Raw genomic sequence first — 24,135 nt, forward strand, 5'->3', positions numbered from 1 at the left:
AAAGGTTATTCCAAGGCCAGCAGGGGTCTAAGATAAGGTTGCCCTCTTCCCCCATAACTTTTCACTTTGGTGATGGATATATTTAATTCTCTCTCTGACAAGTCAATTCTTCTCAACTTGGTGAAAGGTTTTGAAGTGGGTAGGGATAAACTTCACATCTCTCACTTACAGCTCGCCGACGACATAATCCTATTCTTGGATGCCTCCATTACCAACATCACAAACACTAAAATGGTAATCGAATGTTTCGAGATTCCAATTCCGGATTGGGTTTTAAAATAATGAGCAAACAAACCAAAAGCTAGAGAGATACCACCGCCGGAGAGAAACCATTGTCGGAAGTACTGTCGGAGTTCGAGGAATACCACCGCCAGAGAAAAACCTTCCTCTTTGTTTAATTGCCGGAGGGAGCGGTGGAGGCATTTGTCAAACAAGAGCCACTTTGCTGACAGGGATCTTTTATGAACATCACCAGGCACTACCCGTCAAATCAAAAACTTTAAGTTGGTTATTCTCTCTCTATGAAAAGGTAGAGGAGGAATGCTTACTAATAGTAGTTAGACTATCACAATAGGAGGAATTCCAACAAAAGTCACACCTGACTTGTCGGTATTTTGCAAAATCAAACTACAAGAGGAAAGAGAGACATAGAAGTACAAGTCATAATATTAGGAAGGAGAAAAAGAAAAAACTTCCCCCATAGCAGTGTAGCAGTAAGACTTTGAGTGGTCTTCCTAAGGTACCCAAAAGGGGAGTTTTGTTGTCGGGAACACGATCCATAAGCAACTATCAAACGGAACGAAAGGCGACCTGCGGGAGGACTTAATAAGAGAGTGGTGTTCACATCTATTCTTGCTCAAGAGCTACACGAACACCAGGAGAAGGGCATAATTCCAAGGCCTTTGTTATTTTCCTTTCTTTAGTAGTGTAAGAACACGAATGCTTATATGCTCCAAGGTTGAACATCCGAAAAAGCTAGAAATTGATGCATGTTTCAAGGTCGAACAACTATGATTGCATGATGGGAGGAGGAAATTGATACGATTACCTCAAAAAAAGGATTCGATAGGGCCGGGATGTCTTTGATGGTTTTGATTGCTGAGGGTCTAAGTTTTTGTTTGTTGAAATTTGACTAGTTCGACACCAATCACTCGACCTGACATTTTCTCCTTGGGTGAATTCTCTTTTCAGTTGGGTCCATGCATCATGACCTTAGTGTGAGAGTGAATGGCAGCAGCAATGGTACACATGAACCCACCGACACCGCATCCAATATCTTTGCTGCATACACTTCGTGCCATCCTTGCACAGTCGTGGACTTCCTTCCCGACGAGAAAGAGAGACTGTAAGAGAACTAGAGCTAGAGATAAGAGAGAAGAACCACTGCATAAGGATGTAGCAGCGTCAATGGCTTCATTGACAATCCATCATGTGTGAAGGAGGTGAGGGGAGAGAGTGAGAAAGAGAGAAAGATTTCAAAGGGTATTTTTGGAATTTTTGAAAAATATCGGTCACATGATGTCATATGTGATCGACTGTGACGGAAAGTTAATGGTAGAGGAGGATTTAGTCAATTGTCAGAAACAGTAGGGGTACTTTAACACAATACTGAAACAGTAGGGGTAGAGTTGGTCACTTTCCTAAACCTTAGGGGTACTTTAAGAAATTTAGCCAATATAAAATATATATATATGGGTCGTTTTGGGTCAGGCTGCGAACTAGCCCACAGACCTGAAACTGCAAGCCCAGCATGGCCCATAAAATGTGTTGTGCTCGGCACGGCTCGCGAACCATCGTGTCGGGCCGGATCAAAATCGTGTCAGGCCACGGGCAGCATGGCCCGATTTACACCTCTAGGTTTGGGAGACTCTTTAAGGGCTGAACTACTTGCAGCTGTACAAGGAATCCTGCTTGCAAACGAACTAAGAATAGAGCATTTGCTTATTGAAGGGGACTCCTAGGTGATTGTGGGTTGGTTGAAGGATCAAGATTCTGTGATTTGGGGCTATAGAGATCTTAAAAAGGATAATTGGCTAACAAGGAATATGACAATCAGAGTTTAGTGGGTAGGCAGATCAGCAAACTCAATGGCTGATTCACTTGCAAAAGAGGGGGTTTCTCAGGCTTCTTTATTTTGGGCTACCTTGTAATTTTATTTGAATTTATAATTCTGTGACTAAATCTTAAAGGAAAGGTTGCATCTCATGCCTCTCCCTGGATTAACTGCAACTCTTATTTGCTGGATTTATAAAATTTTACTCATTTATCAAAAAATAAACAGAATATATGATATGTAAATTTAATAATAATAGAAGTGCAAATCAGGGTACACTCAGGATTGGAGACCAAAAGATAACTCAATGTGACCTTTTCTAGTACCTTGGTTCAATGATTCATAAAAAAGGAGATTGAGGGGGATGTCACCAATAGAATTAGAGCAGGATGGACAAAGTGGGGGCCTGGAGAGGTGTATCCGGAGTTATAAAGTTTATAAAACAATAGTAAGGCCAGCTATGTTGTATGGAACGAAGTGTTGGCAATCGATAAACAACATGTTCAGAAAATGAGTGTGGCAGAAATGTGTACGCTGGGATGGATGAGTGGAAAAGCTAGAAAGGGTAGGATCAGAAATGAAGTTATTCAAAGGAACCTAGGAGTAGCTCCAATAGGTGATAAAATGGGAGAGAGTAGACTAAGATGGTCTGGGCACATACATAGAAGACCATCAACAGCACCCATAAGAATAAGCAATTCGTTGCAAGTTGAAGGGGCTAGAAGGGCTAGGGGTAGACCAAAAAGGACATGGGTATAAGTAGTAACAAATGATTAAGTGCCAATAATTTAACAATCAATATGGCATTAAACAGAACAGAATGGTGAAACAGGATTCATGTGGCCGACCCAATATAGTTGGGACAACGCTTGGATGATGATGATGATAATGATGATTCCAGTCTTTATTTATGAAAAAAAGTTCTATAATTTTTTTATTAAAGATAGAGAAAGAGCATTATAAAGTGTTTACATACATCATCAAATAATCCCTTAAAGGCGGTTAGCCACATCTAAGATCCTTTACAAATCCCACCCTTGGGGTCCCCCAAAACATCTGATTTCTCAATGCTCCCTGTTTTTCTAAGCCAGCTTCCAGTCCATTGACAGATCTTGGTATCCATGTAGCATCAGCCCTTAATTTTTTTGATAAATAACATTAGCACTTAATTCCTTCATGATATTAGTTATCCCCCTAATTACATATATGTGCGCCCACAGACCCTCCTGATTCTTCATCAGCCAACATGTAACAACACAAGAATCAGCTTCTACCAAAAGATGTCTAAAGCTCATGGTCTTAGCCCTTCTTACTCCTAACAGAGCCCACAGCACTAACCCTACTTGAGTCACTATTTCCTTCCAGATAACAAGGCTAGTATATTTCTTGAACCATTTTTGAACATTTGCCATACATCTGATTGACCTGGATTCCCGAAGCTGCATCCATCAAAATTTATCTTTACGAATCCAGCAAGTAGTGAACCCATACTATTGATGTGATAGCTCTTATCGTTGAAGATTCAACCACCATTCTCCAATTCCTTGGGATGTCACATGTAGCAAATGGTCTGAATGCATCTATTGAAATGCTCGGTTTTAGATGACTTTTTTGAGAACTAAATGCAGATGATTGGTCTGAAGAAATGAATCTTGAAACTTTGCCCAAAAATCAAGAACTAGAGAAAGTTTTTTGTTCAGCATATTAGGTGGAATCTACTGTGGCATACAAGATTGCACTTATCCTCTGGAAACGGGTCTGTGGAGTTCAGTTTGGTTGTGGTTTTGGTTATTATGATCATAAAAACTTGATATGAATTCCTAAAAGAGTGAAGTTCTTCACTTGGGTAGTGGCTTGGGAGAAATGTCTAACCAAGCAAATGCTACTAAGGGCATAAATATATCAGATTCCCTCTGCCCCTAGTGTATGGAGAAGAAGAGTCTTCCAATCATATCTTTCTTCACTGAAGCTCCACATACAAGATATGGATGAACTTCTACAAGGCTATATCTTTTCATTGGCGCTTGCCATCCTTTGTTCGGTCTCTGCTACATGGATGGAAGGTTGCTGGAATGGCCAGTGAAGGTAGATGCTTTTGGTCTGCTATTCCCTTGGCAGTTATGTGTATGGTGTAGATGGAAAGAAATTCAAGGCAGTTCAAGCAGAAAAGTAATCCTGTGGAGGGAGTGTTTAATGGCATGGTTGAGGCATTAAGGTAATGATTATCAGATATAGTTTATTTCAAAGATAACAAATTCTTATCTTCTTTTTTGACTGTAATCTTTTTGAAGATACTTGAATACTTGTGGATTTGTACAGAATTATATTGTACAAACCCTTGTATTTTGTTATACTTATTAATACAAGATTGGTCTTGTTTTATGTGGTACTAGGAAGAGCTTAAATGTCCAATCTTATTTACAGACCCTTGTATTTTGTTATACTCATTAATGCAAGATCGATCTTGTTTTACATGGTACTGGGAACAGATCAAATGTCCAATTTTAGATCTGGCAATTACAGACAGGGGGAGTGATTCTTTGATTTTAACCTTATTTGTTTTGGTTAAAGATCACCGGTGGTGCATGATGTTGATTTGTTCAAGTGTGTCCATCATCTGAATTCATTGTGTTTTGCAGGTGTTTGACAAAATTCTTGAAAGGCTATATAGGTTTTTATTGAGGGGGTCTTAACATTCACTTCCGTTTTCTCGCTTGTTTCATTTTTGGTGTCAGGTTCTTACATTACTTCTTCCCAGGAGGAGTCTTTGTTATCTTTTGGTTTTATCATTATTTTCTATTTTATTCAATGGTTACGGTGGCAGGGGTACTTATATCATTTTCAGTCGAGAGTCATATGTTTTCTTTTCGCAAATTTTCTCTCTAATCTGTATTCCTTGATCTAATATTTATAGTTTCTATTCGGTAGTTATCCTTCAAATATTTTAAAGTCTAGAATGTTCTTGAACTAGAAAAAAAATGTATTAATATTCAACTAAAGCAACTGCTTAATTGAGAAAAAGAAACACATGCCCCAAAGACCATTACTGAAATTTCAGTTGTTCATAACGATGGTAAAGTTGAAAATTGTTTTCTTTAAGTTTGTTATGATAAATGCATGCCAATCAGAGCACAGTTGTTTATGACATTAGCAATCAATAGAGGTGATCATGTGATAGTCCAAGTAGAGCACATGGTATAAGTGACATCATTCTAGCTGGCAAGGCTAGCATACTGGGCTTGAAATCTAGGCCCAAGCCTGGCCCTAATTATATATTTATAACACATATTAGTCCCATATAACAATGGATATGGTACTGAACAGGAGATGGAATGGGATTCTGAGAGATAAAGACAGCAATATGTTGTCTCTTTTCTCAGGACCAGCAGGTGAAGGTGATTCTGTAAGGGCAGAGCCACTAGCAGCGGTACAAGGTATACAGATGGCTAGTCAAATAGGAGTGAACAATTTGTTAGTAGAAGGGGATTCCAAGGTAGTAGTGGGCCGGCTAATTAACCCAGACACAGTTTGTTGGGGCTACAGGGATCTGTTAAAGAAAGTTAAATGGATGACAAGAAATATGACTATTAGGTTTCAGTGGGTCAGCAGATCAGCAAATGCAATGGCTGATTCTCTGGCCAAGCAAGGGGTGTCAAGGGGAGATCTGTTTTGCGCTACTTTGTAATTTGTCTCATGTTTGGGCATGTTTAGTGTTTATGATTCAGTCCTCGGGGGAGGTAACATCTTGTGCCTCTTCCTAGGCTGTTTGTATTTCTGATATTTGTTTTAATAAAATTTCTTTCATTTATCAAAAAAAAACAGGATGGAATGGTAGACTAGTCCATTACCCTTCGTTCTTGCTCCTCTCTCCCCCATTATCCTTTCTTTTTTGTGGCATGTCAGAGAAGGTGTTTACAAGTGTTTTTTAACCATCGCTGACCTGGACAGTCGAACCGTTCGGCCCGGGAAACATCGAGGCAACTGGTTCCATTTCACACTTAACCTGGTCCTTGGCCAAACACCTTTGATTTGGTCAACAACCCCCTGACCCAGGCAGTCGAACCATCGACCCATTCAATGGTTTTAGGCCATTTTTATTTGAAATATTTTTAATTATTTTATTTTTTTAAGTTGGAACAGGCCATCCATTCAAACTGGACAGTTGAACCGCTGACCCAGAACCAGTGGCCAGAACGGTTCCGGTTCCATGTCAGTTTTTAAAACCTTGGTGTTTACACCTCACATTCAATTAAATTGAACTACTGGAATCCAAAGAATCTTTTGAGTATATGATAATTCTTGGCTGCAATTGCGAAAATATTGTAGGAAGCCTGAAAAAGACCTTCATCTAGCATGACAGTTGCGGCAAAAAAAAAAAATTTAATGTTCACACTTTACCTTATCATGTGAATTAAATCTTCATTTAATGTGAAACACATCCATAAACCAGTATGCTTAGTGATTATAACATGCACATTATGCGAGCCACAACATGAAGTAACTCTCAGAAACATAAAAAGTTGAAGTTTTAAAGCTTCAAGAGTCTACCTTTTGCCAACTAAGACTAGCTAGAAAGTCTAAATAGCCACTTCAATTTCAAAATAGAAAAGATGAACCGAAAGACAAAAGAACCTTAGTGGGACAATATAATCAGTATAGTATAAACCATAATCTTAGTGCATCACTTCCTCACCATATTAAACGAGCAGCCTGGTTGGGATAAAGCAACTGCAGCAGTTTCTAATATATTCCCCAGAAGGCATGCATACCCTGGAAATTCAGGTGACAAATCATCAGGAAGAACATTAGCATGGCTATGCACACACAACGCCATCTGATGAATATAATGTTCACTAAGCTCTCGCTTTGCAAAGACCTGGAACACCAAAGAATACTTTTACTTCAGTGGATCACAAAATCATTCGGTACACAACTATCAGGAGGAAATATGATTAAATCTTATGCAGATAACCATCCAAGCTCTAATAAAAAATCAAAGAGACAAGTGCTGTGGAAGCTTTCTTATGATAGTTGCAATTCTGTAATTTTTGTTTTTCCTAGTTCTAGTAGGATTGGTCATCCATATAGATTCTATACATGTGTTTATCAGTTTATGTGTATGTAACTGTTAAAACGTTGAAAGATAAAAGAATTGAGTTTATTTAATTTCTTACAGCTTATGCTAAATGTGATGAGTGGTTCTTGTCTCCGAGAGAGATTTTAGGCAACCAACTGAGTGGTTCCAAGTTCTCTCTTCCCTCTCCCTCTCTCTTCTTTAATATTACAAGCAGCTACATCAAGTCAGCAACCAACCATAAGTTCTTTACTAATGCATTCATTTAACATCCCAAAGGACTAAAACTAATCTAGATAAGTTTTCTATATTTCTTCACCAAAACTCTAAGGTTTCCCATTCCATCTGTTCTCATCCTTTTATGCCAAAACATCTCTGTTTTTAGCTAGTTAGTACCTTAATCAATTCGGTATCAAATAAGACAATCATACATCAAGTGGTATCAGAGCTAATAGTCAGTCACCATATTATCAAAAAGTAGAAAAATCTATAGGCATGAGTTATCTTCTAAACAACCTTATGGATTTAGAATCCACAATGGTAGAGGTTTTGAACCATACCAAAGGATCTTTACTTGACTTGTTTGAGAAGATGGTAGGAGAGAATAGATCTAATAATGTTAAATACACTGGTCAAGAAAGAAGATGGGAGAAGTAGGCTTATTATGGCTACTTCTTACAAAGGGCATCAATGGAACGGTTTTGGATTGGACCCCGTCCAGTCCAAAATCAGTTTGAACGGACCAATCCGGTCCAAAATATTTATTAGATTGGATTGGACCTGGTCCATCCATAACAAATTTATATTGGATTGAGTTGGATTAAGCCAATATCTGGTACATTGATATAAGATAAGAATATATGTGTCAATGGACCGGGTTTGGGTTAAAACCAATTTAAATCAAAATGAAATTGAACAGATTCAACGATCCAGACATTGAATTGGACCGGTCCAAATTGGTCCAAAACATTCATTGGATTGGATTGGACCTTGTTCATTTATAATGGACTCACATTGGACTGGATCAGATTGGACCAAATCCAGTCCAATTGACACCCCTACTTCTTACTTTACCTTGTCTCAAGAAAAAAATAAGCTTATTAAGGCTAAATAAGCTATTTAAAAAGATAATGAAAGAAAAGAAGACGCCCAATGAATAGAGAAAGAGAAATATGGTGATTATATTTGAGTACAAAGGTGATATACAAGGTTGTAATAACTAATAAGAGATTTAACACATGAGTCACATTATGAAACTTCAGGAGAATAATTAAGTGAAGGTTTTGACGTGAAACAACTATATCACATAACCAATTTGGGTTTACACCAAAGAGATTAACCATGGAAGCTATCTTTCTTTTGAAACAATTGATAGAAAGAGTTAAGAGAAAACTAAAAAAGAAATCTCCATATAGTTTTCACTGATCTAAGAGAAACATACAATAGAGTCCCTAGAGAGATAATATGGAGGTCTTGGAAAAGCAAGAGGTTCCAAATAGGTAAATAGACCTAACTGAAGATATGTATGAGGGTGTAACAACCAATGTCAAAACACCTACAGAAGAAACACCAATAGTAGGGGTGGCCACAAGCTGAGCTTCCCACGAGCTATTCGAGTTTCGCTCGTAAAAAGCTTGGTTTGGTTCGGTTTAAATAGAGCTTCAAGCCGAAGTCGAGCCTGATATATAGGCTCGTTTGCTAATCGAGCCAAGCTCAAGCCCAATGAAGCTCGGCTCATGAGGCTTGCGAGCCTAGTATAACAAATAAATAATTTTTTATTATATACATAAATACATGCATACATACATACATACATAAACATATGCATATACATATAAACATATAATAAATATTTTTTATTATATATAATAAACAATTTTTTAATTCTTATTTTTTTTATGTAAAATAAAAGCATTTTATATGTATGACTTTTATTTTTATATGTATAATAATAAATAATTTTTATCTTTCTTTTTTATATAAAATAAAAAATTATTTTTATGTGTACAATTTTCTATTATTTAGAAAAAAAAACATGACTTGCAGTCGAGCTCAAGCAGACATGAGCTCAAACTTGTGAGCTTTGAACTGAGACGAGCTCGAGCTCAAGTCTCTAGCTTGAATTGAGCTCGAGCTCAAGCTTGAGCCTAACACAGTTTCAGCGAGCTGAGCTCAAATAGTCAAGTATTCGGCTCGGCTTGGCTCGAATCCACCCCCAATCATCAGTTACGATGGGTCTTCACTAAGGTTCAACACTTTGTCCTTATTTACTTGCACAAATCATGGATGAATTGACTAAACATAATCAGGAGGAGGTCTCATGGTGTATGTTGTTTTCTGATGACATTGTTCTAATTGGTGAAACCAATGAAGGATTAAATGCAAAATTAAGTTTATGGACAATACCTTAGAAACAAGAGGTTTCAAAAATAAGTAGGACTAAAACAGAATATAAGATATACAAATTTAATAATAGTAAATTTGCATACCAATTGGGGGTAGAGCAGCTAATAATTGAAGGGGATTCCAAGGTGGTGATGGGCTGGCTCAAAAACCCCGAGGATACCATTTGGTGCTACAAGAATGAAATTAAGAAATTTAATTGGCTGACGAGGAATATATTGGTTTCTATACAATGGGTGGGGAGATCATCAAATGCTATGGCTGATGTGTTAGCCAAGCAAAGGGTAAATAGGGAAGAAATATTTTGGGCTCAGCTGTAATTTCTGTAATTTTTAGTGTAGCTGCTAGGAGGGGCTGCAGCTCACACCTCTCCATGGGATTCTGTACAAAGTTACAATTCTAAATCAGGTTCTGAATTAATAAAATTTTACTATTACTCATAAAAAAATTAATAATAGTAAGAGTGTACATCAAGGCACACTTAGGATTGGAAACCAAGAGATGACTCATCATGACCTTTCTTGATACCTTGGTTCAATAATTCATAACAAGGGGAGAAATTGAGGATGTCACCCATAGAATTGGAGAAGGATGCAAAATGGAGGGCGCGTATACAAAGTGTTGTGCACTAGGAGGTCAATACCACTTTTATATTAAAAGGAAAATTTCATAAAACAGTTGTAAGGTCAGCTAGGCTGTATGGAGCAGAGTGTAGAGCAGTCAAGAAACATGTCTAAAAAATGAATGGCAGAAATGCTTATGCTGAGATGAATGAGTAGAGCATCTTAAAAGGACAGCGCTAGAAATGAAGTCACGCAAAGTACCCTAGGAGTAGCTCCAACAGGTGATAAAAAAAATAGAAAGTAGACTAAGATGGTTTGGTCACATGCACAAAAGACCATTAAAAGCCCCCATAAGAAGTGATCTATTGCAAGTTGAGGGGCCAAGAAGGACCAGGGGTAGACCAAAAAGGACATGGGACAAAGTGATGAGAAATGATTTGAGCACTCGTAATTTAACAATAGATATGGTATTAAAACAGAATGGAATGGCAAAACAGGATTCATGTAGCTAATCCCATATAGTCAGGACAAGACTTGGATGATCATGATGACAACAAAGATAATGTTACTAAAGACTTTAGGAAAGAAATGGGCATACTGGATCTCAAGGGAAGAAATGATCCACAAGCATTATTTGATTGGTAGTGGACCAGTACTTTGATTGGTATGATATGTCTAACAAACAAAGGATCATATTAGCATGCTTAAAGCTCATTGATAAAGTATAGTAGAGAAGCTTGGAGCATGGTTTAAAATGTTCGTAATTTCCCTAATATTTTGACGACATATTTCCATTTCCATGGGTAGCGATATGAAATTTTACCGGAATTAAAATATTCCCCAATGAACACTACCAGCACTATGTGGAATACAAGAGATAGCTTCAACAACATATTTCCATCTCCACATCCATGGAAAGCAACATGAAATTTTACCGGAATCGACATATCCTCCAATGAACAATAATGAACATTATCAACACTATGCGGAGCACAAGAGTTAGTATTATAACCAGTGATTTAAAAGGCACGCCTAGGTACAGAGACGAGGCACATTTTAGGGTATGCACCTCACCTAGGTCCTAGGAGCAGCCCTTTCAAAAGGCGCACGCCTGGTGCGCCTGGTGCACCTTGTGCCTCAGCCCAAGCATACGCCTTTTGTAAATTTAATGCTTTTTTGCTTTTTTTGAACATAGCGGCCACGCCACTCCAAGAAATCCCCTATTTGCTAATGTTGTTCATTCATTCATCCTAATAAAATATTTTCTTAAAATGCAACTAAAATTATAAATTCATTATTTTTTGTGTGAGAACAAAGAATTTAACACCTAACATGGACTTATTTGGGCTTGCCTCGAGGGCGTGGCACAAAGGCAGCTCGTAGAATGAGGAGTGTAATATGTTTTACATTACATTAGCTACTTGAAGTAATGCAATTGAGTAAAAAAAGATATTAGAGGTTTTACATGCTTGAAAATGTTTTATATGTTTGATTTTATTTTTAAATTCTCATTTGAATATGCTTTACATCTTATGTTTATGTATTTTAATTTTAGATAATAGGTTTTTTAAAACATTTATTTTAAAATTTAAGTTTATATTTTTTATTAATATTATGTTTAAGATTTTTTTTTGAATTTTTGGCATGTTTTTGAATTTTCTGACATTTTTCTTATTTTTGCGCCTTGCTTCAAAAAGGTGTGCGCCCGCCTTGCGCCTCAGCCGCAAATTGACCTCTGCGCCTTGCGCCTTTAGAACACTAATTATAACACAAGATGGTGACAATATTGTAGATATGCGGAGTAACAATGTTATTGTCTGCCTAACTTACATGTTACCACTTTGAGATAATAACATATTCATTTCAAACATAAAAAATGAAGTTAAATATTAGATTTTGTTTGTTTAATAGATTATTTGATTGATCTATTACAACCATTTTCATTTTCTATGAGTTTAAAGTATGCTTTAACTCATTCCATTACAAAGCTTTCAATCTTAAGGTTTACAGGACAATTTCATAACGTATTCTTTTGCCTATAACCTTAGTTTCTTAGCTTTGTTTAATGATTTGGAGCAATATAATAATTTAAAAAGGTGTACCTATGCTTCTTTTATCATTATATATTTTTGCATATTTTACAATGCATCTACCATGTCTATGATTTTTACAATATTTCCATATGATATTTCCAACATGTTTCCTATATTTGGATGACTGGCACTTCCATCGATACCAACATTTTAAACCTTGGCTTGGAGCAACAACTAGAGAATAGAGGTGATGATCCTATTGTTATGTGTGGCAAAGTAAAGAAATATGGCTAGTGCTAAACTGACCTATGAACTCTGGACTTTTTTATTGGAAATGGTAACTTAATTAAAGAAAATTCAAAATACAACTGTCAACCCCTAAACTAGGTGATCGTTTGGATTTCAAAGGTTATGTGGTGTTTGGTTAAACATCAAACAACACCTCTGAATTCTGAAAATTCCTCTCAAATTCTCAAAGGTTGGATCACCTCTAAATAAATTCAGCACTATGTTCAAAGATCACTTGTCCTCCAAACTTTTTAAGCACTAGTGTTAGTCTTTATTATTTTTTATTTTTTTTCAAAAAATTAGCAGCTTGCTTTGAAAAGGTGCACACTTTGACTCGCACCTTATGCCTCAAACACAAAGAAGGCCCTTTCACTTTTAAAAGCACTACACACACACACACACACACACATCTTTTATATATCAAGGAAATAAGTTACCATTTCTCAAAATAATCATAAAGATCACAATTTCCAGATAAATGCAGCTTATGAAAATTAAAAAGACTGAATAGATTTGGATTTCAGAGGGAGTTTGGAAACCATATGTTGTTATATTATATCTTTAGAGAGGCTAGAGCTATCATGTCTAGCTTGAACATCTCAATCCAATGAACACTCAGATCAGCCAATCATATTGCTAATGACTTGGCACAGGTGTGACTCAAGGCGTTCTACTACCAAGAGGTGTGAGGCATAGTTCAGAAGGCAAGAGGCGTAAGCCTCCTTAAGAGGAGGAGGCTAGGAGGATAGAGGAAGGGAGGATCTCATTTTTTCTTTATTTTTAATAAAAATATTTTATATTAAGAAGAATAAAGATGCATGACATTAGTTGAAAGGGGGGGTCTTGGTGAAGCGGAGCAAGACCCCCATAACTCAGGGCTGCATCGAAAAAGGGGGCCGGGGGGGTCAACTTCATGCTTTTCATGCAGTAGTTTAATTGTAATCCCTGCCAAAATTGGTTGGCATTGGCTAACTCCAGATTCCATCACAATCATAAAAGCCAAGTACCAAACTAAACATGTTAAAGCAAAATTACCTCTTTTAAATAGGGAAAAAGCTGCCACAAGAAAGGAATTGTAAGAATTTGAGAAGAAAACCCCCATCTTGGATCAATATTTGGACAACTACATGGTTGGTGACCAATATGAGAAATGATGAGCATTATAACATGCTCCGATGAAGATATTTTACCACCACTGTCTTGAGCCTTCATACTTTTCTGCACAATCAAAACCAGTAAAACAGTTTGGCAATCATAGTAACGTAAAACACAATCAAAATGCAAGACATCATAAAATGGAGTCAAAAGTGAAATATGGAATAAATGCTATAAATGAATCTTATGAAGGATAACCGTTGCAAATGCAAAAGAAGAATAAGGCAGCATGTCCTAGATTCAAAGATAATCAGTTCCAGATTTTAGGATCCACTCATTAAAAAAAATTGAAATTTTGAAAAGGTAAAGTTTTTTCTTCTTTTTTTTTGAATAAAAGGTAAAGTATATTTGTATTTCCAAAAGAAATGAGAGGAAAAAAAACTCCCAAAGGTATGACTGTACAAGTATGATATTCATAGAATTACAGGATATTGATATTTCATTCATGGATACCTGTATTTAAATTTTCAGATCAATCAGAGAGGAGGGGCATCATCTGGCAATTGCATAGCAGATTATTTTCTGCACTTACCAAGGAACCCATTGGGGTGTGTGGCCCAAGCTAGAAGAGTCCAGTTATCTTTTCTTTCATTAAAATTTGGTCCAAAAGTTCTAAATAAGGTCTAAGAGATTTCTCACTTAAAGTCGGGGTTACCAAGGGAATTTCATAAAATACAGAATTCTGCGGCTTATTATTGGTATATTGGTATTTGAACATTGGGTACACTAGGGATTAAGTAGTTTAAGAATCCAAATCTTACATAAGTATTAAATGTTATTTATCTGTGTCAAAGGGTACTTAAAGATTTTATATGGCCATATGAATAGCAATGGAAATAGTGGTTTTCAGTGAAATCTTATATGGGATCCTTATACCCGTAACTGTGTCTGGGAACTGGGATCTTAAGAAATGGAGAGTCCTATCCCTGTTTTCCATATCCATGCCAGTATTCATATCTCAGAAGCATAGATTTGTAGCTGCTACTACTTCCTTGCTTTTAGATCTTCCATGGATTTCTTTTTTTTTTTATTTTGTTTTTTGTTATCCAACAGGATATATTGTATTCATTGGCACAAAAAACCTTGCTATCCAAAATATTTGATTGTTAGGAAAAATACAGCAGCTCAACTTGTCACTACATACAAATTTCTGTTCACTCACCAGGTCTGGTGCCATTTCTTCAGGCTCTTCCAAATCAACTGGATCTTCCCCAGCCCTGTTGCTGGTTCGCTTTCTTCTTGGAGGACTGTTCCATACTCAGCTCAAGTCTCAAGGAAATTTCCTATGGAAGTGTCTTCCCTTTGCTCTAGGCTGGTCATTTGGAAAGAAAGGAATTGCAGAATCTTTGAGTCCAAGTCAGAGCCACTAGAGGCAATTATTGGTAGAATTGAAAGGATGTTGATGAGCTTGGCAGGGCCTGTTCAAATCTTTATGTGGGTATTTTAGTCAATTCCTTTTTTTCATTGGCTGACCATCAGTTTTTGAGTTTTCTCTTGTAAAGAATCTGAATGTACATCATCTGTGCATATTGAAAGAGGCACCATCTTTTGTATATGTGATTGAGGGATCCTCACCCTCCACTTTTTTTAATTATAATGCACATACTTCATTATCTTTCAAAAACAATTATGTTTATAATTTTACATATCATTCCCGGGCCTAGGTATTCCTCAAAGAAGTCCTCATCACCCCAGTTTTTGATAGATCGTCAACCACGCAATTGGCAGTCCTTGGGACACACCTGAACAAGCAGTCCAGGCTTCTTCCTACTGATTTTGCTTCTCTAACCAGAAACTGGAAGATCCAAAGGATCTCTTCTGTAATCTGTACACAACCAATGGCCCCCTCCATACCCTACCGGCTGTCTGGCCCAGAGCCCCAGACTAGCTGAGAAAAATACCGCCTCTATCATCTCTTATTGCCCCTCCTATTCCTCATGTACTGAAGTTACCAATGCGGCATACATCTACATCAATATTTAATTTTATATTGCCCATGTCAGGAAGCCTCAACTCCACTATACTGGGATGATTCTACTGGAAAAACCATCCAGTATTTGCCAACCTCTTAACAGTTAATCAGTTGTGACTCCCTTGAGTTGTTTATTCACCAGCATCCAATGTACCATTCTCACTGTAATCACTTCTATTAGGCACCATTTGATTTCTGGGAAGATTGGGGTGGGATGGGATAGGATGGGATTGGGTGAGAAAGTGTGAAATTTTCATTTTACAGTGTTTGGTCACACAAGGGGAAATAGTGGGAACATTCGTTTTCCTATTTTTGGTTTGTCGGAAAATAATTAAGAGAAAATATGTTGAAACAAAATGCATGAAGCAAAGTTTAAAATAAATCTACATGTATTAAACTCCAAAAATTAATATCATCCAACAAATTGTTAAATTAAGAGATGGCTTTACACCGTCTGATGACTGCATTCGGCAGCCACCACAAGTATCACAAATACCTCTTCTTGATACAGTGACCAATAGAGAAAAGAAAAAATGAAGAAATAGAAGTCTAGCTCAGTCGATCAGTCCGATTGGGAAGTTTCAGGTGAGAACCATGATCTGGATATGATTAGAACCCAAATCCCTGCTCTGATACCATGTAAACCTAGAAGAAAGAGATGAAAGTGGGAGATGAAAAGAGGAGATGGCTTTACACCAAAAGAATGGACCGGTGGCGCCTTAGATTCTATTTATATTATTAGGGTGATGGCTTTACAATAAAAAGAAAGACAAAGACAAAAAAGCCGTTGCAGCAATATACAAAACAGAATTATAACAGATCCAAACCCAAATACATGACTATAGAATCCAATTTGAAGTTTCACTACTAGAATGGTGAACAACCATTTGATGTGGGTAGATTCCAAAGGTTGGTTGCCAAGTTAATTTATCTTTTGCCAAACATGATATTGCTGAAATAGTAGTAGTGAGCAAATTTATACATTCACCACAATCCAATTATTTAGCAACTATAAACCATATCATATGTTATATTAAATGCACAACCGAAAAGTGATGAAGTCATAAAGACATGGGCATAAAAAGGTGGAGGCTTACACAAATGCAGCTTGAGCAAGTTAAGCTACCGACAGAGATCTAGGTATGGTATATTCATAAAGGGTAACTGGGTTACCTAGATAAGTAAAAACAGTTGGCAGTTGTTCATTCAAGTTCATAAGCTGAATACAGGGTGATGGCACATGAGTTGTGATGCCCCATAAAAGGCAATATGAATCTATATTGTGATAACAAAGCTGCAGTTACTGCTCATAAATCAGTACGGCATAATAGGACAAAACACAGAAGCAGGCATTTCTGTTTTTTAAGCAATAAAGTTTCTTTCACTGATAAAAAAAAAACACATAAAGGTGGGCAACCAATTTATCCAAGAGAAGGTGGCCCAAAGGAGATTTATTTATCATTTGTGAAAATAAATAGCAATTTTTCTAATTTCCTCATCAAGCAGGGAAAGCTCAACCAGTTATTGCTTGAAGGGGAGTGATTATTTTAATACCACACATGCTGTACATATAGGGGCAGTATGATAATTCTATTGGTATTCTTATAATGAACAAAGGATGGAATAGGCTGTTATGTAAGCCAAAATACAACTTCTTCCTTTTCACCTCTTCTCTTCTTTCAAATATTTTATGTTTTCCTTCTCAAATAGTTTATTTTGTAATGAGCCCAGAGTGCCTAATGATGTCTATTCTATATTTTTTTTATTAGAATTTCATTAAAGCAAAAAAAAAAAGTTTATAATTCGAGTATTAAAGATCACATTAGTAAAGAAAATTTTATTAACCATACAAAAGATGTTCAGTACATCAGGTTGAGATATTTCAACCACCCAATATGCAAAAGATTCACAATAGCGCCCAAAACAGCTGATGTATATTGACCCCTTGTTTTTCTAATGAATCTGCCATCCCATTTGCAGTTCTTCAAACCCGAATGTAGGTGTTTAACTCCCTTGATAGACAACCATTTTCAAGATGTTTTCGTAGTTAAAAATAATTTTACAATGCTTCTGTTAACCTCCATAAACTTCTAAAAATTATTTCCACTTCTAAATGGACCAAATTTTAAAATGAAACTGAGGTTTAAAACCTTTGGAACCAACATAAAAAGGTAATGTTCTAAATTGACAAAAAAATGTGGAAAGATGCAGTCAATAATGCCTCTATGCTTAAAAATAAATGGAAGATTGCTTATGGTGAATGCGCATGTGTTTCCTTGGCCGCAATAAGATAAACCATATAAAAGAGGACAGGGATTTAATTGGGATAACAATATGTACCTTCCCAGTAAGAATAATATCTCTCAACAAGGCAAATATATTTCTTTGTGTGAGATAGCCAACAATTGTGCAAACCCATGGAAGTTTCGGATCTGTCAAGACAACCACAGTCTCTAGCAGGATGGTTATCGGACTACTAGAAAACTGATATGACATCAAAAGATGATCCTTCAGCCAATCCCTATGCAAGACAATATACAGTAAGCCACAACTGTCATCTCCACCAAGTTAAATCAAAGGCACATCAATGAACTTAGCTTTTTTATCAGTAACTGCAAATTTTCCAGTTGACCCATAATGGGCTACAAACAGACAATGACTAATGCTTTTATTTTTGTGGAGTGAATGTGAGTAAAGAGTGGGAAATTTATCCATCAATGGAATGTCATCCTACCAAACATCCTCCCCCACAGTCTGATTCTTACCACAAGATCCCAAGGTAAGCAACATATTAAGCAAAGAAGAAAATGAGGGTAATATTGCAACAATTGATTTCTAGGCAGATGTAAATAAAGCATTAGCCGATACTCCAGCATCCCATCCATAAGAGAATGAGCCCATGAGTACTCTTAAGAGGAGCATGCCATAGTTTATCGTCTTAAAGGAGCCTCCAGGGCCACTTTCCTAATGGTGATATATACATGTCCTTCAATCTACTGATTGCCAACCCTCCTTCCACAGGATTGTGCACTACTCTCCAAATGATCGAGTGGTCCTCTTTGGTTTCACCTAGCTCTCACAAAAAGAAAAAAAAAACAAAAAAAAAAAAACTTAGCAATTGCTGATGGGGATCCAGAACAGTTGACACTAACAAAAACTATATTGATAGGTTCTCAAAGGTAGATTTTCTCAAAGTGAGATATACTTTCTCATAGTGTATCTCCCCACCACCAGGTCCCAAAAGCTAGCTCACCTTGGGTTTCCTCCTAGTGGTAAGCTTAGGTAATTTAAATGCCATCATTCACCACCCAGCCTAACAACCCCACATACCTCTCTACACTCCCCTAGCTAATATTGTTCCAACCAAACAACTTTTCTCTCAACTGATTTTCAAGTTGGACACTTTCTCAGAGTCTTATCAACATGGTTAAAATGTCAACCAACATATATCAATGTTGAGACCCATCGATAGACATTATAGCGAGTTTCAAAATTACAAAAAGTTGGTCAACATATCATATATTTTGGTAAACATCAACCAAATTGTCTCATACACACTAAAAATGCAATATTCTTATTTTTAAAAAGAAGACCCAGGACAAACAACAGATTATATTTCACATTAGGAAAGACAGAGCATGGGATCTAATGAATGGATAATACATATGCCATAAAGAAAAAATCAACTAGGAGTAGCCAATTTATGATCTATCTTGCAACTCCTTAAGCAAAAGAAAGGACAGAAGAGAGAAAAGAAAAAGGGAATTTACACTAAACATACCTGCAAATCTATGCAGCAAACTCACAGCATCTCAGTTGTTTACATTGAAAAATTAATAGGGGAGAAAATGGTTTTTACATACTTGGATGGAACTTGAAACCCACAAGCCAATAGCCACAAGGCCCACAACATAATGGTGACTGCAAAAGGTTAGGCTTGGGAATTCTCAGCAAGTTGGTAGTGGCAACAATTAAGTTGCTTCATAGTGGCCAATAGACCTGTTCATGGGCTGGACTTTTACTCTTCATAAACATGATTTTGATCCTAATCTTCGCAACTTCTTGTGGAATTTCACACCATTCCTTCACTTTACCTTGAAACTCCAGATGTGTTAACTACATATTTTCAAATCTGAAAGGTCTAGGGCCAACACTAAAGGATTCTATACCTATCTTAATAGGCCAATGGTCTGAAGTGACCCTAGGCAGAGCTCTAGAGACCAAGTTGCCCCAATGATTTCCCAAGTTAGGATGAAGAGGAACCTATCCAATTTTGAGCTCGAAGGGTTATCCTGGAGGTTAGACCAAGTGAATTTGTGTTGTAGCAGTGGAATCTCCTTCAAATCACAATCTTCTACAAAGTCATTAAATCTTCTCATACTAGTTTTGATTGACTGATGGGGGTTATTTGTTTCATTTGAAAATCTTATTACATTAAAGTCCCCTCCCACACACCATGGGCCATCCCATAAGCCTTTTATTGCAAAAACTCCTCCCACATTGCAAACGACATTACGAGGGTTACTACCCACGTGAAGCCATCCTCTACATTCCTAAATTTGATAGATACAGAAAATCTTCCTATCAATTCCTCCATAGGTTCCATTATCTCATCTCTCCAAACCATCACAATTCCCCCTGAGGCTCTGTAGGACGGAGCAAAAGACCAACTCACTCCCCTGGACCTCCAAAAGCTTCTAACCTATCTTGCATTTATCTCAGACAATTTTGTCTTTTGTAGTATCACGATATCTGGATTTTCCTTCCTAAGAAGATCCTTTATTACTCTTCTCTTCCTTGCACTTCCCAAGCCTCTCACATTACAAATAAATATCTTCATCAATGCTTTTTCCAGAACCCTTCTTCCGCCAACCTCCTTTCCTTACCTAGACTACTTCCTCCTATCTCCCCTTCCACTAAACTCTAGATCCCCCTCGATATCCAAAAGTAACCTTTCCACCTCGAACCTTTTTTTTCCTTTTTTTCTTTTATTTTTCTTCATTTTTTCATTTTTCCCATGATACTTCTTCATCTCCTCCTTCCCCCCCATTAAGATCACCACCTTTCAACTTCCTATCACTCATTTGCCTCGGCAGATGAGTACCATAAACCAAAGGGACACACATACCTGGCCGAAGAGCAGACAAGGTAGCACAAGGGCCGAAGAGTAGACAAGGAAGCCGAGGAGTTCGCCCTAGTTTTACAAGGCAAAGAAGTGGTTTGGATTAGATTGGCAACCCCTTCTGATCTTACCAAGAGCCAGCCATATCTCTATATCTCCCTTCTCAGTCTAATTTCACATAACCTAATGGAGTCATGTCTCTCTAAGCCAATCCCCATACTGTACTGCTCTCATTGATTAGCTCCCTCGATTAAGGATGGTGTAGCTTGCACAGCATTAGTAGCCATCATTTCAGCCTTTCTACTTGTGTCAACCTTGCCACCACCAAAACTATTTTCATCTAGAAAGAAAATTTCCATATTGAGGCTGTTATCCTCTAGAAAATCCCCTTTATCTTGCAAATCGACACTACCCAGACTATACGTGTCCTCCATGTCAGAACCTTCACAGGATTCCACGTCTAACCAATCCCCATTCTAAAGTCTAAAACAGTCAGGTCCTTCTGCTTTTACACACCTCGGATTTCATCTATCCAGCAAGATCTTTGTTTGTTTCTTGACTAGGATCCACTGTAGCAAGCAGCTACCAGTCATTTTCGTTCCTAAGGAGCAGCAGCCAACAGAAGGGCGAGAGTTTATTCCAAGACGTGTTCCACACAAATATATGCCATAAAAGAAGTTTCCTTCCCATTTAAATATGACCGTAACTGTAGTAGACTAGGGAGTTATTCCAAGACGTGTTCCACATAAATATATGCCATAGGCCTCTGAATACTGAAAAGAAACACAACACCAAAAAAATGTAACCAGAGGCCATAAGCACCAACCCATCTCCTGCAACTTCTTTCAGAATCCATTGTAACTAAATAAAAAGGCAGTAAACAGTACCAAGTCGATGAACCTTCATATCAAAGTTCCAACACTAGTAACATGTTTGGCCCCAAACTCACACTGAAAGGTAAATAAAGTAAAGTCTTCCAAGTCTCCTAAAACTGGTAATTCCCAAACATTTCCAGCCCTCGATCACCCATTTCCTGACTTCCAAGGAAGACTTCTATTCTCCATGCCATGAGGGAGACTTAAATTAAAATTTCCTTAATTTGACATACAGTGGCATAACCTTATCTTTAAACCCATCCTTATCAATAAGCAGAAGTCTACTATTAACATTCTCTCTCCATTACAAAAAAAATATATATATCCATAAGTTCCAATTATGGTTCAAATGCAGCATGTTTTGACCATAGGGTGAATAAAACCAACCTGTTTTGATGAACTGCCTTAAGACAGGCATATGCAAGCCGCTTCACTCTATTCTCCACAGTATTCTTCAATGAATAATTGGCACCTGCAAAAAGGCCCAAGGTATCCCCTGTTGCATGGCTAAAATCTGTCAATATAGCGTTCTAAGGCAAGAAATAAACATGCATAACCATATAGAAAAGGAAGTAATATGGATTTAACCATAAAGAGAATAAAAAAATACAGTCAGACTCCATAACCATCACTAGAAAACAATGGCAAAAGCAATGGGAATTTCCGCAATCACTGCTATATCGAGATAGATGTATTCAATTTTTTTTTCTTTTTGACACAATAGTGAAGCAATTTTACTTAGTTAATTTTGCACACAATTTTACAATGGCCCATGGAAATCATAGGCAGTAAAATGTAAGGTAAAAAGCCAATCTTGTTGCAAGGTCATCACATAATCTGCAAAAACATGTCTGCACAAAAGCCGGCAAGCTTGGTGATAAATTACTAGAAGAAAGAATGGTGCAATTGTTAGGGAATACAAAGGATACATGAAAGAATACGACAGGCTTTCTTTACCTTCTCCAATAAAAGTAAATAAACAAAGGATACACGAAACTCTTATAGAGAGAACAATAATCACATCATGGGATTTGTTATTCTGCTTCTTTTAGTTTTAATGAATTAAGGGCTCAAAAACCAAATATGACAGGAAATAATTACCATTTGTTATATATTATTTTAGGAAACCCAGAAAATGATATGCCTGGGAAAATGGAACATCAGAAACTGATAAAAGTTTACCAAAGAAATTGGTTAAATTAAAAAAAAAAGGAACAAAGTAAGACTTTACTAGATAAAGTTTGATTTGAACTGGCAAACAAGATGAAATAAACTGAAAGTAAACAACTAGAGGTTTTTTTTATATGGACAATTAAAGTTTATTACACTGCAAAATAGCTATGAGGAAAAAAAAAGATATTTCAGTAAATTCCAAATAGGATAGACTGAATAGAGTCATTAGACCCACCACTATCTCTAACAAACAGGTGAAATAAGCGGCATGTCTCCACAAGGATCGCAAAATCACCACTGTTATGTGCATTGAAGAAAAAGAGCAACTGGCAAAGGAACTGTGAATCATGATTGAAACAACCCCTGTTGATAGAAACCAATAACAACATCAATGGAGCAAGTGGCAGAGGAATACTGCCTAGTAACTAAACATTAAATGAAGCAACAAACAAAGTTGAACAAGGTTTTAGTTGCATTTTGCTTCGCAAATTGTTTAAGGGACTGTCTCCACAAGAATAAGTAACTACTACCAGTGCTTTTATTTATCAGTAACAGAAGCATTTCATTAATGAAAAAAGAGAGATAAGTACAAAGGCAGGGGAGATAAACTTTCTTAACTCCCCCAAAATTAAAAGATTCAAATAGGCCCAGAACAAATGATCTCTTCCCACCCCTTGTTTGGTAGTGCATCTGCAAAGGAATTGACGCACCTCTTTACCCATTGTCCTCACTATCATATCCCAAGTCAGCCACTTAGAGATTCTCTCTTCATTCATGTAGCTCCACATGCTACTCTCCTCCTTTTGCAGCCAGTCTATTACCAACTTCAAGTCTTCCTCAAAAATTAGCCTCCTTCATTTAAGCTCCTTAGCCTTTTTGGCACCTTCCAAGACGGCCATAACTAAAACTAGTGCTTTAGCCTCATTACTAAATCTACTAAACATCTAAAACCAGCGTACCTGTCTACCTTTTGGCAGTGATCCCCAAAGATCATGCAGAACTGCTCTCGGACTTTAAAACGTTCAGCTTCTGCAGCTCTCCTCCCTCTGAAGCATTTCTGCAGCAACCATTTAGTCAACTTGTGTACTTTGCATGGCATATGTTAAATGAATGATAGACTGCTTAGATACTTCTATAAATGCAGATATTTGTAGTATTTCAACAAATAAAGCAGCAAACAGGACCAAATGTCCAATTGCTTAACAATGCAATGCAAATCTTCTTTCTAGCTACCATGATTTCTTATGCCTCTTCTTTTTCCTTTGTGTATTGGGACGGGAAGGAAAAAGGAGGAACAACAAAAGCCCCAACAGGCATCAAGTTTCAAAGAGCAAGTTTGCCTAGATTAACTCATTAACATGAGAAAAAATGTTGAGGCTTTCCAGATTAAGTGTGGCAAGAAAAATTTAGACATTTAAACTGCA

General features: G+C 37.1%; 1 protein-coding gene across 8 annotated transcripts in view; it reads right to left on the minus strand.

Annotated features, from left to right (window-relative positions):
- Positions 1-24,135, minus strand: part of UPL6 (ubiquitin protein ligase 6) — a 134,331-nt gene that overhangs the window by 108,606 nt on the left and 1,590 nt on the right. For 5 of the 8 annotated variants that reach the window (XM_088976065.1, XM_088976063.1, XM_088976064.1 and 2 more), the window contains 6 exons: positions 23,671-23,768; positions 22,947-23,074; positions 21,926-22,034; positions 17,882-18,062; positions 13,450-13,632; positions 6,747-6,929 (listed from right to left, as the gene is read on the minus strand). In XM_088976065.1, coding sequence (XP_088832191.1) covers positions 6,747-6,929; positions 13,450-13,632; positions 17,882-18,062; positions 21,926-22,034; positions 22,947-23,074; positions 23,671-23,768 — 882 coding nt within the window. The remainder of the gene's footprint in view (positions 1-6,746; positions 6,930-13,449; positions 13,633-17,881; positions 18,063-21,925; positions 22,035-22,946; positions 23,075-23,670; positions 23,769-24,135) is intronic. The other 3 variants (XM_088976069.1, XM_088976067.1, XM_088976066.1) reach the window with 2 other exon arrangements.

This window comes from Nelumbo lutea, chromosome 3 (genome assembly GCF_056320005.1).
Source record: "Nelumbo lutea isolate HS-2025 chromosome 3, American lotus-T2T, whole genome shotgun sequence".
Classification (NCBI taxonomy): Eukaryota; Viridiplantae; Streptophyta; class Magnoliopsida; order Proteales; family Nelumbonaceae; genus Nelumbo; species Nelumbo lutea.